The following is a 14,084-nucleotide window of genomic DNA, read 5'->3' as shown; positions in this document are numbered from 1 at the left end:
CATTTCTGTACTGTGCTTTGCTGTTTTTGCACTACAGGGGAAGAATAGGGTACTTGCAACAGAGACCTTGTGAGCCCAAAGCCAAAAATAAACACTGTATGGCTTTTTATAGAAAAAAAATATTGCTGAACCCTGGCCTGGAAAAACAACTCTCCCACCTTTCTTAAAGTCAGATACATTAGTATTTAACCCTCACAAGTTTCTTTTTAAAAGGAAAACCTTAAGTCTATATATAAGTGTTCAGTCAGTTACTAGATTACAGCCTGACTAGCATTTGGGGAATGATAGTAAAAAACAGCACACTGTGAATGACAACACAGACTTGCCACACTACCTGGGTTCAGCTGTGCAATCATGGAGCAATGTTTAACTTCTCTGTGCATCAGGTTTTCATCTATCTAATGTGGCTAATGATGGTACCTATACCTTGGGCTGTTCTGAGAATTCAATTAGTTAATGTTTGTGAAGTGCTCCAACATCACCTGTCATGTAGTAGCAGTTGTAAATAAGGTAACACATTTTTCACTGTGTTTTAAGAAAATTGAGATACTTAGAATTAGCTTGGGTAGTGAATGAAAAATACAAGCATGAATTAAAAGTGGAAAATGTCCACTTTTGGCAATAAGTCCTCTATGTCAATACTATGCATTTGTATCCTTTTTAATTGCCTTCTGATTGTAGGATGTAACTATTTGACTCCCATACCTGTTGATGTAATTTTGTACTCAATGATCCTGTTTCAGATAATAAACAAATTGTATTCTGAATGGTTGAATAATTTCTGATACAAAATTTAACTACCTAACAATTTCTAATCTGAGGGTATCGAATTGATATAAAGGGAAGTAACAATTTAGAGAATGCATGGATACAAGATTAGTTTGCTTTGTTAAGGTTATTATTCCGTTCTTAGAAAGAGAACCAATAGAAAATATTGTTCTACATTTAATGAAACATTTTCTAAGCACCAAAGCCAGGAATCAAAACTGTTTATTTGGAAATTTAATGGCTTTTTAATTATTCCGAGTCATTATAGCAGATAGATAATTAGTACCCTTGATGTTTAAATATATTTTCACATTAATTTATAAGAAATCTTTAGACTATGTTTTGTAGAAAATGAAATCTTAGGTAGTCTCCTATTATTTACAAAATATAATTTCTTTAAAAGTACGCAGAGACTCTACACAGGACTTAATAGGTAGTTGTTAAATGTTTAAAAACATGATTACTTTTATCAATGTATTTCTATTAAAGGTGTTTTCTTGGAGAAGGTTCAGCAAACTTTTGTTATGTGTAATAGTAATAGAGATTAATGTATTGATGAAGTACAACACTGAGCCCTTCTTATTTCATAATCTTAATTCATTCAACTTTTAATAACTATTTATTTGTTACCTTGTGTGAGGTGCAATGAAAATGTAAAACAGTTAATTTTATCTAGTTAATATCTAGTCTAATTTGATTTATTTGGGATAACTTCTAAATTATGAATTAACATTTCAAAAAGAAAAAAAAGAAAGTATTTGGGTTGCTTTAGCTAAATTTAGACTACAGGTCTTCTGTTACTTACATTTAATGTACTAAACACTGCATATGTCACTTTATGAAATTAAATTTTTATGCTTTAGATGATTTTAATATTGACTTGTAGATAGATTAAATCAAGCTGATTTAATAATCCATCACTTCACCTTCTTACCATTTTTTATGTTGAGAATATTTCAAATCTACTCTTTTAGCGATTTTGAGATATACAATTTTTTTTTTTACTAACTGTAGTCACCTTGATGCTGCAATAGATCACTAAAACTTATTCTTCCTGTCTAACTGAAGCTTTACATCCTTTGTCTAGTCTTATCTGAAATTACTTATGTGTATATTTGAATACAGAGTGATAAGTTTCTTATTTTATTCATTGTCCTTGTGTTTAGTTTGGTAAAATGGAATATGAATTTGAGTGCAACTGGTACACTCAGAAAAACCAAGCAACAAGAGGGAGCATTTTAAATTAATTGGAGGATTTGTATAAAGATTTTATGCTTGGGTTCCTTTACTTTTCTAGACTTAACAAAGATTCAAAATTATTTAATAATCCTTAAAATGTTTAAAGTATGATTATTTTAATCTCTACTTTCTATAGATAACATATATTCTTAAACAAGTAAATTCTCTTTTGAAGTTTTCTATTTTCTCATATTTTGTACTTATTCCAAAAGACTGATCAATTTTAATTTTTCATCTCCCTCTCTGAATGTAAGAAGCTCTTTTATATTTATAGTTTAAAAACCACAGGTGGATAAAAAGTAATAAACACAAGGTCTTTCTATTCAATTGTCTTCAGTAAAAGTGATGTAATCTCAAAAACAATTGGTTAACACATTTATCCCCCTGTTAAACTACATGTAAGGCTGAGGAAATATTTTTATGTTATACTTATGCTATAATAAATGGCCTGATTTAATACTGTTGGTTGCAACTTATAGCATTTTTGTCTACTTTAAAGTTAGGAACTTCATGGTTATTTTGGCATTCTTCCTGTGAACTAAATAATGTAATTAGTCTGTAAATTCAAAATGCTGCATTTACTAATAATGGAATAAAGCCTAAATTATATTATGTTGAGGTCAATGATTGGTTCATATGAGCTATGTATTTTCTTTTCTATATCTTCCTCTTTTAAAATAAAATACAGTTTTCTTCCTACTGCAGAAGTATCAGATTCTTGCAGCAACCATGACACTTGTAAGCATTTAGTGGTCAGACACCACTACATATCCTTCAAATGATGTGGCCCAGTGAAGCTGGAAGGTGTCGTCACGGAGCCAGGCAGACTGGTATCTCAGCCATCCACCAGGACAGAGCCAGCAGGCCCTAGCTGGTGTGCTGAATCTAGACTAAAGTGGGAAATGGATTTTGCATTTTGAAAGTCAACTCTTCAAACATTAAATCTTAAGACATACCTATTAGATAAAAGTGCATTGAGGGCTTCAGAAATTATTTACTGGATCAAATTTATAAAGCTCATCTGCCAAAATTACTCTTAGAATAAGTTAAATCTTAATTTTATTATCCCTCTGGGTTTCTGAATTTATACTAGATTATACATGTTTTCAAAAGTATGAGTAAATGTATGTTCAGGACCATAACTGTGTTGTCTGAATTACTGACTATGTATGATATATGCTAAATGAAGTAAGTATACTTGTAGGTCATTTAAAAGTGATAAAAATTTAAATGACAGAATATTAATCACCAGTGCCCATTGCCCATCACACTGAGTTTGCCATTTTGATCTTTAGACAAATGAAAAATTCCAATAAAATAAAAACACATTTCATTTTTTTCCCCTCATTAGCCTCTTGTGCTCCCTGTTAAAGCACATGGGGATTTAGATTGTTGTTTATTCTATTGTCCTAGTATCATTTTTGACACCACGATTCATTAACTCATCTCCCACAGATGTTAGAAAAATCAACTTACAGGGTTTTATTACAAGTTCAAGATTTCTCATGCATTCTGTTGGCCTCTCCTTAACACTAGGGCTGCCTAAAAAAGTGTAGAGAATATCTTCCATTTATTGAAACTTTAGTTACCTAGGTCTGGTGGAAGCATAATGGAAAATACACACACACACACACACACACACACACACACACACACGTGCGCGTGCACACACACAAATTTAATTCTATAATGCTGCACAAGGTAGACCTCATCCTTTAGATATCATTCTAAATGGGGAAAATGCCCTGGCAGGTTTTCAAACCATGTACTCTGCTAATGTAATACTTTGGTGGTTAGGCTAGAGTAGCTGGGCATCGGGAATAATGATGTTTTACCATGAGAAACAGAGAGGATACTGTTTCTCTTTTCTAAAAAGAGAACGAAACCCTTTGCTAGGGCTCATTAAAAATGGTTTTAAAATCGGAGCCAATAAAACACGATTGTCAATTCCTACAACCTTTTTACTTCAGCAGCATTTTAAAAAGACATCATTTCTCTCTCCCCTGAAATCCTACTTGCAACACACACAGCCACATTTCTAACTAGCATCAACAGAAGCAGCAACAACTTCCCAACTTCTTTGTCACTGGTGAGCAAGCACACAGACCAACTGGAGCTAGAAGCCTCTCCATTCCCCCATCTCAATTTTCAACTGCACTCCTCCCTGAAATGGGAGTTGCTAGGAAAGATTCACCCCATCACCTTGAAATCTCTTGCTTTACTCTCCTTTAAAAGTGAAAAGGAAAGGCTTTCCACAACATAGAGAAGTTTGCCTGGGCACACGATACCAGCATTTCCAACAGTGACTCTAAAAGACAAAGCATTTTGAAGCTCTGACATCCACAGGGAGCAGATCCCAGTCATGAAGAAAAAGCTTGAGTGTGTTACAGCAAGACCATGAGAGCCTTCCTTTGCAAGCGTAGCCTGGGCTCTTCTGCTCACCCAAGGCAGAACTGAGGAGGGGTGGGGTAAGCATTCCTCACCACAGGATTCTTTTTCTTGAGCAAGCCCATCTGTAGAAAGGGCGGGCTTGGAGAGACTTCCAAAGCTACACTTCTAGCTGTCCTGGCCTTTGGCCCCACCTGCCTGTCAATTTTAGTCTGAGTCCACAGCTCCCATGTTCAGGGCTCTGGAGATATCTAGAACCTGGGCTTTGAAGCGCTTGGGGATGCTCTTAGGCCAGTTCCCTATTGACCTTTCAGGGACTCTGAAGTCAACTTTCCCCACACACTCTGAATTGTTTGCGTTTGTTTTCATTCTGTCAGAGCCTCCCGCCCAGCCCACCCATCTCTCCCCTCCTCCCTGCCCCCTCCCTTCCCTCTGGCCTCTCTGGCTCTCCCCCCCCACCCCCCGCCCTCCTCTTTGTTGTCTCCTACCTGCTGGCCAGGCTTTGCCTGCAGTGCTGCCTGAAGGGCATCAGGTGGTAGTTCATGGCGTCCAGCAGCAGCTTCTGGCAGACTGGGTCGGTTCTCATGAAATCCACTGACTGGACCCGCTCCACCAGCTCCGGGGCCGGGATAAGGGCGAAGCGGAGGCGCTTCATGAGGTCAGGCGCGTATTGCATGCGGGTCTCGCGGTCGTGCTCCAGCCACAGCACGGACATCTGGAAGAGCGCCAGCTCCGACTCCACCGGGGGCGGCAGCGAGTCCAGCAGGGCGCGCATCTCCTCGAAGTTGAGCAGCAGCACATCCTCCACCAGGTACTTGTTGGCCAGCTTCTTGGTCTCCTCCAGGCCGTGCAGCGCGGCGATCTTGCACACCTGCTTGTAGTTCTGCACCGAGATCTGGTCGTTGAGGAACTGCACGCAGAGCTTGGTGACCTGGGGGATGTGCAGGATCTTGCTGACCGACAGCACCTCCTCCACCGTGTCCAGGGACAGGGTCACGTTGGCCGTGTAGAGGTACTCGAGCACCAGGCGCAGCCCGATGGACGAGCAGCCCTGCAGCACCAGGTTGTTGATGGCCCGGGGGCTGGTCAGCAGCTTGTCGTCGGGGGAGGAGGAAGGAGTCCCGGGCTCCTCCTGCGGCGGCGGCTGCTGCTGCTGTGACGGCTGCTGCTGCTGCTGCGGCGGCTGCTGCTGGTCCTTGGGGGCTCCCAGGCCGTCCTGGCCGCCGACCCCTCCCCCGAGAGGGGGGTGGCTGGAGAAGAGCGATCGGAAGTACTGCGAGCAGGAGGCCAGCACGGCCTTGTGGCAGTGGAACTGCTGGCCCTGGGCCGTTAGGGTCACGTCGCAAAACAGCTGCTTCCTCCACAGCAGGTTGAGGCCGTGCAGCAGGTTGTCGCTGTGGCTGGGGTCGAAGGTGGAGGTCCTGTCCCCGGATCTGGACATGGCGAGCTGACTCGGTGCACCTGGCTTTAAATCCTCCTCCAACCTGGCAGACAGGGGTGGGGGATGGGAGCGAGGGGAGCAGGGTGGTGGAGGGGGTGGGGTGTGGTCGGGGTGGGGAAGGGTGTGAAGGGGAGGGGAGGGCGGAGAACGAGAATCAAGGCTCAGCTCGGCTCCCTCCGGGCGCGCTCCGGACCCCGACCCTCGGAGGAAGGTCCGAAGACGCTGGATCCGTGAGCGCCACCAGAAGGGCCCAGTCCGGGGTCCCGGCGCCGGTTCTGCTCCCTGCGACTCCTCTCGCCACCTCCCACACACTTCGTCCCTCACTTTCCTAAAACCACCTCAGCTGGGCTCTTGGCAGCAACAGCAGTGGCAGCAGCGACGGCAAAGTGGCGGCTGAGGCCGAGGCACCTCGTGGGCTCGTGTCCATGCCGGGCCGGATGAAGGGAAAGGCTGGGGAGTGGGGAGCCGGGGGTGCCCTGAAAGCTCAGAGGCGACCGACGGCGAAGGTTCCAGGTCGACTTGTGCCAGAAGCTTTGCTTTTCGCGGTTGGCCCAGTTTGGGGGAGGGGGTAGGAACGGGAGCCCGACAAGCGTGCGGGATGGGCGAATCTTAGCTCTCCAAATGCTGGGACCCCCTTCGATTATCCATGCTGCCCCAAGAAACTCCTAGGCTAATAGTCTGAGGGAGGAGATAAAGCCCTTTCTTCTCCCGGGAAAGTGCAGCGGAGCGCGGTGAGGACCCGCTCAGTGGACTCGGCAGAGGCAGGAGCTGTCCTTATCAATTCGAGCTCATTTCCCTCAACCCGGCCCTGCCCGCTTCCCTGCTTCGCAAACTGTTGGCTTCCCCGTCACCACTCAGTTTGGCTAATTTTCCAGAGACGCCTTTAAACCTGGCAGGAGAATCCTTCCACCACCCCCACCCCCACCCGGCGGCCCCCTCTCCCGGGTCTCCCTCATTTCAAAGGGCAGAAGTTCAGGCATCTATCTCCCCTTCCAGCTCGGGGCGGCACCAAGGACCCAGGGGAGGAAGTGGGGCTGCTGGGGCGCGTTTGGAGCGGGATCCGGGAGCTAGGGAGGTTTCTCCCTCCCGGGCACCAGTCGCAGTCTCTTTAACTCCAGTAACTATGAGAAGTTCAAGTTAGAAGGCAGGTATTGGGGGAGGGGTGGGGACTGTGGAATGAGGCGGTGGGGGGGGGGGGGCGGGAGCGCAGTGGGGTGCAGGGTCTCCGCGCCCCATCTAGCGTCGTCGCCCGCAGCCGCAGCTCCCTTCCGATCCCCTCGATAGAGTCCCTAGCGGCCCCCGACGCGGGCACCCCCACTCCCCCGGCCCTGGAACTACTTCTGTAAAAAGTCTGAGCCGCCCGCATCTAGGCAGAGGAGGGCAGGGCGGGGGAGGCGAGGCGAAATCGATACGCTCGGTCCTTAACCTGTAATTGCACCTTCCAGGGCTGAGCAGAAAGGGACCCTCTGTTCGCATCCCGCCCGCGCGCCCGCCCGCCGGGGAGAGCCGCCGCCGCCGCCGCCGCCCGGCTCAGAGGGATCCCGCCGGACCTGCCCCTTCCACTGCGGCTCACTCTGCCCTGCCTGGCGCCAGTCCTGGATCGCCGGCTTCCTATTTATACCGGACTGGGCTCCTTTCGACTCACTTTACCATCCTGTTCCAGGTGGACCCTACCCTCCCTCGCGCTCCCTCCCCCGGCAGCACCCCCAAGCCCTCCCCCAAAGCTCTGGCTTGCCTGAAACATCTTACAGAGTCCCTCTCCCTTTAAGAGGACCCGGTCATACCTCTCTCTAGCTCTCTCCGCTTCGTTGTCCCCCCGCCCCCCCATCTTTTCCTATTCCCCTTCCTCCTTGTTCTCCTCCCTTGCCTTTCCTCCTCATCTGCTTATTTCTTGCAATAGGAGTTTTATTCTTTATGAGCGTTTGCCACACAACTACCCCCCAACCCCTCTGAAAGACTCCCTCCCTGGCCCTTCCCCCTCCAACAACCCAAAAGACAGAACAAAATACACACAAGGCAGACACAAGGCCAGAAACTTACCTGCTCTCAACCAGCTGCAAAGTCAAGGCTCACTTAAGCTCCCCCCAAAAATCAATTGTCCTTCCTTTTTAAAGGTTTGCTCTCTCCTTGGGAGGGGGAAAAACACCTTCTGGTTCCCAACTCCAGGCAGTCACTCTTTACAATTTATTTTGTCGTACATCATTTGATCACCATGAATTAGCAACAGCAAGAAAATGTAGGAGAGGGAGAAAAGAGAGAAAGAGAGGGAGAGAGAGAGGGAGAGAGAGAGGGAGCAGAGCTTTCTGCAAGAGAAGAAGAAGAAAAAATGTACGTGTGACAAATTATGCTACCAAGAAACAACACATCATTATCCTTGGGCCTGGGGCTCAGTGAGTCGTAACGAGAGTAATAGGAAATCCACGGTTGGGGAGAGAAACGGTCGTGCTTGGCCAGTAGAGAGAGACCATACAGGGGGATGGATGCTGGAGAGACTCGCAAAATTATGGCTCAAGGCTATTGTAAAAATTGTCGAGCGTAAATGACTGCGATTTCAAACATCTTTGGAAGAAAGAAGGGGAAAAAGCGAGCCCCCCTTCCCTCCCTCTCCCTCTCTCTCCCTCTCTCTTCTCTCTCTCTATAAAGAACCGTCAAGTTTTAGTGCGCATTGCTAATTAGTCAATTTCTCTCTGCCTTCACAGGCTGGCGACTTCGCTGCTGAGCTGAAACTGCTAATTTCTGTGACCAGCTTTTTTCTTAGCTGTGATCTGGATGAATGAGTAGCTGTCTCACAGAGATGACAAAAATAAACTCTAATCCCCCCCAAAATTTCCACTACATCTTTCTCATGCATAGATTTATGATCTTCAAGCGCTCTGTGCAATATGCAAACTTTTTTTGTGTCTGTATATATGCTGTTGTTTCCAGATTTCACTACATTGGTATGCTGCTTTCCCTTCCCCCCACCCCCCCCCAAATCCCAGCACTATGAAATGCAGAAACAGTCTGATCTCAAAGTATGCTAAGATACCACTTTATTCTGTTTGGGTATTTGGGGTTTGAGTCTGACTTGGAAGACACTAGCCCTTGCCTTAAAGGTGAGTGGCTGAGGAAACACACCAGGGTGGGGGAAGTAGAGCTGGTAGCATAGAGGACAGCCCTTTGCTTTACATTTGCTTCCCATAAAGCACTATTCAAGCTTTATGATCTTATTTGAAAACATATTTTCTCTATCATTTTGTCTGGTTAAACAACTGCCTTTGAACTTCTCTGTCAGCTTGTCAACAGATAAGGTTGCAGAAGTCACATTTTTTTATTGAAAGATTATCATATTGTTGGATTTGTATTTCAATTAGGAGTATTTGATTTGCAGGAGCTAGAATCAAGTGCTAGGAAACCCGGCTGCAATTCACAAATGTAACCTTTCAACTTTGGAGCTCATCTGATATATAAGGACAACCACGTCGTGCTCACATTTTTGCCCCTGTTTAGCATGTAAAAGGAACCCCAGCGTGTTTCTGGAATTTTAGCTGTACCAGAGATTCATGTGCATTTTGGTAGAGGACATGTTCTCCAGACTTATCTCATGATGTATTGCACCCTTACATTTATAGCCCTGCATTTCAGTTGTCAATGGGGGTTGGAGGTGTCCAAGAAAGAAAGAAAAAAAGAAGCAGAAAAAGGAAGGTATGCCCTTGAGTAAAATGAACATGAAGGAAGCTGGATATGAGCTACATTGAGCTTATTTGCTATTAAATATATGGATATGATTTATCCTAATTTATATGTGCTTTGATTAGTAAACTTATTAAAAATCTGTATTAGGGCACCACTGCAAGGTATCTATTCACAGCCCCATCATCCTCTTTGATTTGTGAGAGGTGGAAAGACACCTGCTTAGGAAAGGGGGGAAAACTAAAAATATTGAGCTTCAGAAATAGGGATTCCCCATTTACGATGATAACATTAACATGCACATGGAATATTCACTCTCAAATAAATTAAGGAGGATCAAACTGAAGCATTTAACCCTCACAAAAGCCCACTTTTTTTTTTTTTTTTTTTTGGTCAAGGCCCTAGATTATCTGAGAGTAAGACTTCCGTAGTCAGATCCTGCTGAGATGCTGCATTCTCACATTTATTTTTATAATGGAAATGCCCCACTACATGATTAAATCATAGAAAAGAATTTTACTACTGTTTTTGTTTAGGGCGGGGGGAAAAAAAGAACAGATTATCCAATTCTTCTGGCCCTATTATTTGTTTTTATTTTTATTTTTGAATTTACCTTCTTTGGGTGTTGATGAGGAAGATCATGTGACTCTAAGAACCTTTTTGGAGCTCTGTGTCACTAGCAATCGAAACTACCAAGTATGTAGTGTTACAAAACTCTCATACATGTAAAGTGCAATTTTTATATTATGCTTTTGATGTTGATCTTTTATGAACTCATGAAGTATTTGGAACTAAGCCCAAAGGCAAAATAGTATTGATCACTTAAATTATAGCTACTTTCTTGTTTTATCGTGAAAGAATTAAAGTGTGTTTGTAGGCCTCAAAATAGCTTAGTCTCAAATTTCTATTTATTTTATTTTTTATGGACAGGATATATTGGTCACTAATTATGATTACCAGGCTCTTTATTGCTTCCAAACCAGATAAAAGCCACATTTCAAAAATTTTAACTACCTATAATTTTAATGCTTATTTAACAACTAGGGTGGAAGGGGGAGAGAGAGGTTGGGAGCTGGCGATTCTAAAACGGCTGTTGAAATGAAGTGGATAAAAACATTTTCTTCTGCATTCTAAGGTTATGTTATCTGATAATGTTTTAAATTTCAGAAAAAAATACAATTCTGCTTATTTTGTAAGCAATTAAAAAAGAATATTGTTAACAAAAAGTCCCTTCATAATCTGTGCATAAACTAGCCTACATGTCATGTAAATCTCACACCTCCAGTATCTTATACTGGCTTTGACTGAAATTATTGCGGAACTCACAAATGAGATGACACTATTTACAATAAATCTCGTTATGAAAGATTCAATTTGCAGCAATCAGATGCTAGCTACTAAGCGATTGTAAGTATTTGAATTTTATCCTACTTCACTGTTCAACATACAGAAATTGCATCTGTGTGTTTGATCTGTCCTGCTGAGCACTATCAGCAGCTTGCATCTCTGCCACTATTGTTTTTAAAATGGCAGGAAGGACGTGACTAGTCAGGAGCACTGAGCAGGGTGGATTTCACGTGGCATAAGAGGAGCCAGAATTGCCTTTTTTAAAAAAATTAAATATGATCGTGTAGTCATCTAACACAAGCCGTCTTCAGACTTCGATAGAATTATCAAAATTATTCATTAGTGAATTTGTATTTAAACCATGTACAATGGAAAGATTCTGAAACTATGGCCACTGAGCAGTCTACTCGAGCTGCCATTAGCTTCTAGCTGTCTGGTCAGCCTTCAAGGTGGCAGAGATCCAGGCCTATCAGTGGCTCCAGTTGCTCAGGATCATCTCATTGGACTGGAGGAACTGAAGATTATCTTTAGAGCAGTTCTAGAAATGTTTTGCTGCTTAACATATACGGGCAGCCACACTAAAACATTATTTTCCTCATTCTTGACTTTTCTGCTTATGATTTATGAGTTATCACCAGATTGCATAAACATCAGAGCCTGGTATGCCCTGTGTCTTTTGGGTAGTAAGCACTACTTCAATGTGATATGACCTTTAAGATTACCATCATTGTGGAATGGATGGATAAAGGACGAAATTATTCCATTTTACTCATGGAGTAAAATTGAGTAGAGAAGGATCACGTAGCTCCTTCGAAGTTAGGGAGTGGCAAAACCCAGGCACAACTCACAGATTTCTAGTTCTTTATTTTTAAATCTTGAGTAGACGTGGCCAAAGATATCACAAAACCATCAGCACTGAGAGGCTTATTAAACAACAGGAAATCTGAAATAACAATAAGAAATGGTGCTATTGGCTAACATTTAGGCAAAAGCCAATGGTTTGTTATTACTCTGCTGTGAAGTCCAACTCTGTAGCCAGCATTCCAGGTTCCCAGTATTTAGCTGTAGCTCCCCTGGGCATCCTGTTCCAGACACACTCTACTATTAAACCACAGCACCTATTATTAGGCTGTCTTTTAGAAAGGCCTTCATTCTCCACCCATAGAAATCCCGCTTATCTCTCAAGAGTAAACTCAGATTTCTTTCCACTATAAAACTTTTCCTGGCAACCTCCAACAGAATAATAATGGATACTACTTGTTGAGTTTATTACTTCGTGGTGGACACTGTTCTAAATCCTTTAGATGTTTTATTTTCTTAATCCTCTTGCTAATCCTATGAAAGAGTATGGAAGATTGGAAAAGTTTCCACACTTCCTGGTATACATACCACATTATAATGTGACTTTGCTGCTCCTCTCATCAAGAGTGGAATCGACTTACTCAATCCTTGAATGTGAGCTGACCTTGTAACTTGCTTTGACTGATGGAATGTGCCAGAAGTGACCTTGTGCCAATTCTGAGTCTAAGCTTCAAGAGGCCTTGTATGTTTCAACTCTCCCTCTTAGAGCCCTGTCATATGCCATGTGATGAAGCCCAGGCTAGTCAGGTAGAAGATGACACACTGCATGGACAAGACATTCCCCAGATTGCCTGATACCTGAACTCAGTTGCATAAATGAGCCCAGCTGAGACAGGAGAACCAAAATACTCCAAATGACAGATCCACAGAACCCTGAGCTAAATCAATGGCTGATGTTTCAAGTCATTAGCTTTTGGGGTGATTTGTTCCATAGCCAAATTAGCTGATGACAAAAGGTACTATTATTATCATTTTACTAATGAGCAAAATGAAATGGAGAGAAATCAGTTAAATTTTTCAGAATCACACACTTTTCAAAGGTAGTGCTTAGGTTCAAACCAACACAGCCTCACTCCAGAGATTTACCATTATACTGTACTGGCCACAAAAGAAATGCCTGCCTCTAGAAAACATTTATTTCTAAAATGCAATAAAATAAATAAATAAAGAAAGAAAGAAAGAAAAGAAAACATTTATTTATTCATGCATTCATTCATTGATCAAGAACATATTAAGTATTTATTTTATACCAAATACTGTGCTAAACATCAAGGAAACAATGATGAATAAAACTATGTTCTTGTCCTCAAGAGGCTTACATTCTGGTAGAAGAGACAGCAGGTAAATTATCTTCAGCAAGTGAATAATTATCCTTGTTAATTGGTCTGATAAGGGTATGTATAAGCAATTACTGGAGCAGAAAGAAGCAGGTCTTTAACTTCCTCATAGTACTTATTATCTGTAACACTCTTTCAGCATTTATTATTTACTGCTTTGTTAATTGCTTATTTAGGGAAATCTGTTATCATGTTAACTAGATTGTAAGCATCCATGGGAGAAAAAGTTCTCTGTCTGGTAAAAATCTCCCATAGTACACAGATTTGTGTCTTGCCCACAGCAGTTATTCAATAAATATGTTAATGGACTATTAAAGGTGAATTTTCAAATGTTATCAGAGAAAGAGAAGTAAAAACAAGGGAAGAATTTCACAGTCAGACTATGTCAGGTATTTGACTAAACTTGTATTAGTCAGTCTCTGGATTATACTGATCTACTGTCTTAAAATTAATAAAATCTTTATACTTTTGTGAAATTATTGCTCATAGCACATAGCTAAGAGCTTGATGGGACTTTAGTAAGTACTTTCTCCAAATTTTTTACCCATAGCCACCATCACCCAGCAAAGCTCTCTAAAACTTTGAAGAGAGTAGTTGCTTTAATAATAACTCCACAAAGTGCTACTCAACAAAGGTAGCACAGAGCTGCAATTCTGTGCATGAATTCTTGAAGCAGATCCCCTGGAATGGAATCCTTGTTCTGCCACTTTCCATTGGTGTGAACTTGGGCAAGTCCTTCCTGTGCCTGGTTTCTTCATTTGAAAATGGGATAATTATAGCACCTATCTCAATGTATCTTATGGTGTTAAAATTTTTGTAAATATTTTTAAAGTCCTTAAAACAGTACCAGAAACATAGTGAGTGCTTTATTTAACATTTGTTAAATAGAAGGTAGACAGATGTAGCTAGAGAATTCTCTTCTTAGTTTTCCTTTTCCCCCCCTTTTCTACAGATTATACCTAGTGCTCAACAAATATTGGATGATGAAAACAATATATCTACTTTTCTTAGGGTTGTAAGGATTCATGATG

The 14,084-nt window shown here is 42.4% G+C and overlaps 1 protein-coding gene across 2 annotated transcripts in view; it reads right to left on the bottom strand.

Moving 5' to 3' along the window:
• The window catches only part of KLHL14 (kelch like family member 14), a 94,907-nt gene extending 88,990 nt beyond the window's left edge, over nucleotides 1-5,917 (bottom strand). For both annotated transcript variants that reach the window (XM_039463861.2, XM_074383639.1), the window contains exon 1: nucleotides 4,884-5,917. In XM_039463861.2, the coding sequence (XP_039319795.2) occupies nucleotides 4,884-5,836 (953 nt within the window). In that variant the 5' untranslated portion in view covers nucleotides 5,837-5,917. The remainder of the gene's footprint in view (nucleotides 1-4,883) is intronic.
• Nucleotides 5,918-14,084: the final 8,167 nt, after the last annotated feature.

This window comes from Saimiri boliviensis, chromosome 13 (assembly GCF_048565385.1).
Source record: "Saimiri boliviensis isolate mSaiBol1 chromosome 13, mSaiBol1.pri, whole genome shotgun sequence".
Taxonomy (NCBI): Eukaryota; Metazoa; Chordata; class Mammalia; order Primates; family Cebidae; genus Saimiri; species Saimiri boliviensis.
The sequence above is the reverse complement of the archived record's forward strand: the minus strand, read 5'-3'. Positions and strand labels throughout refer to the sequence as shown.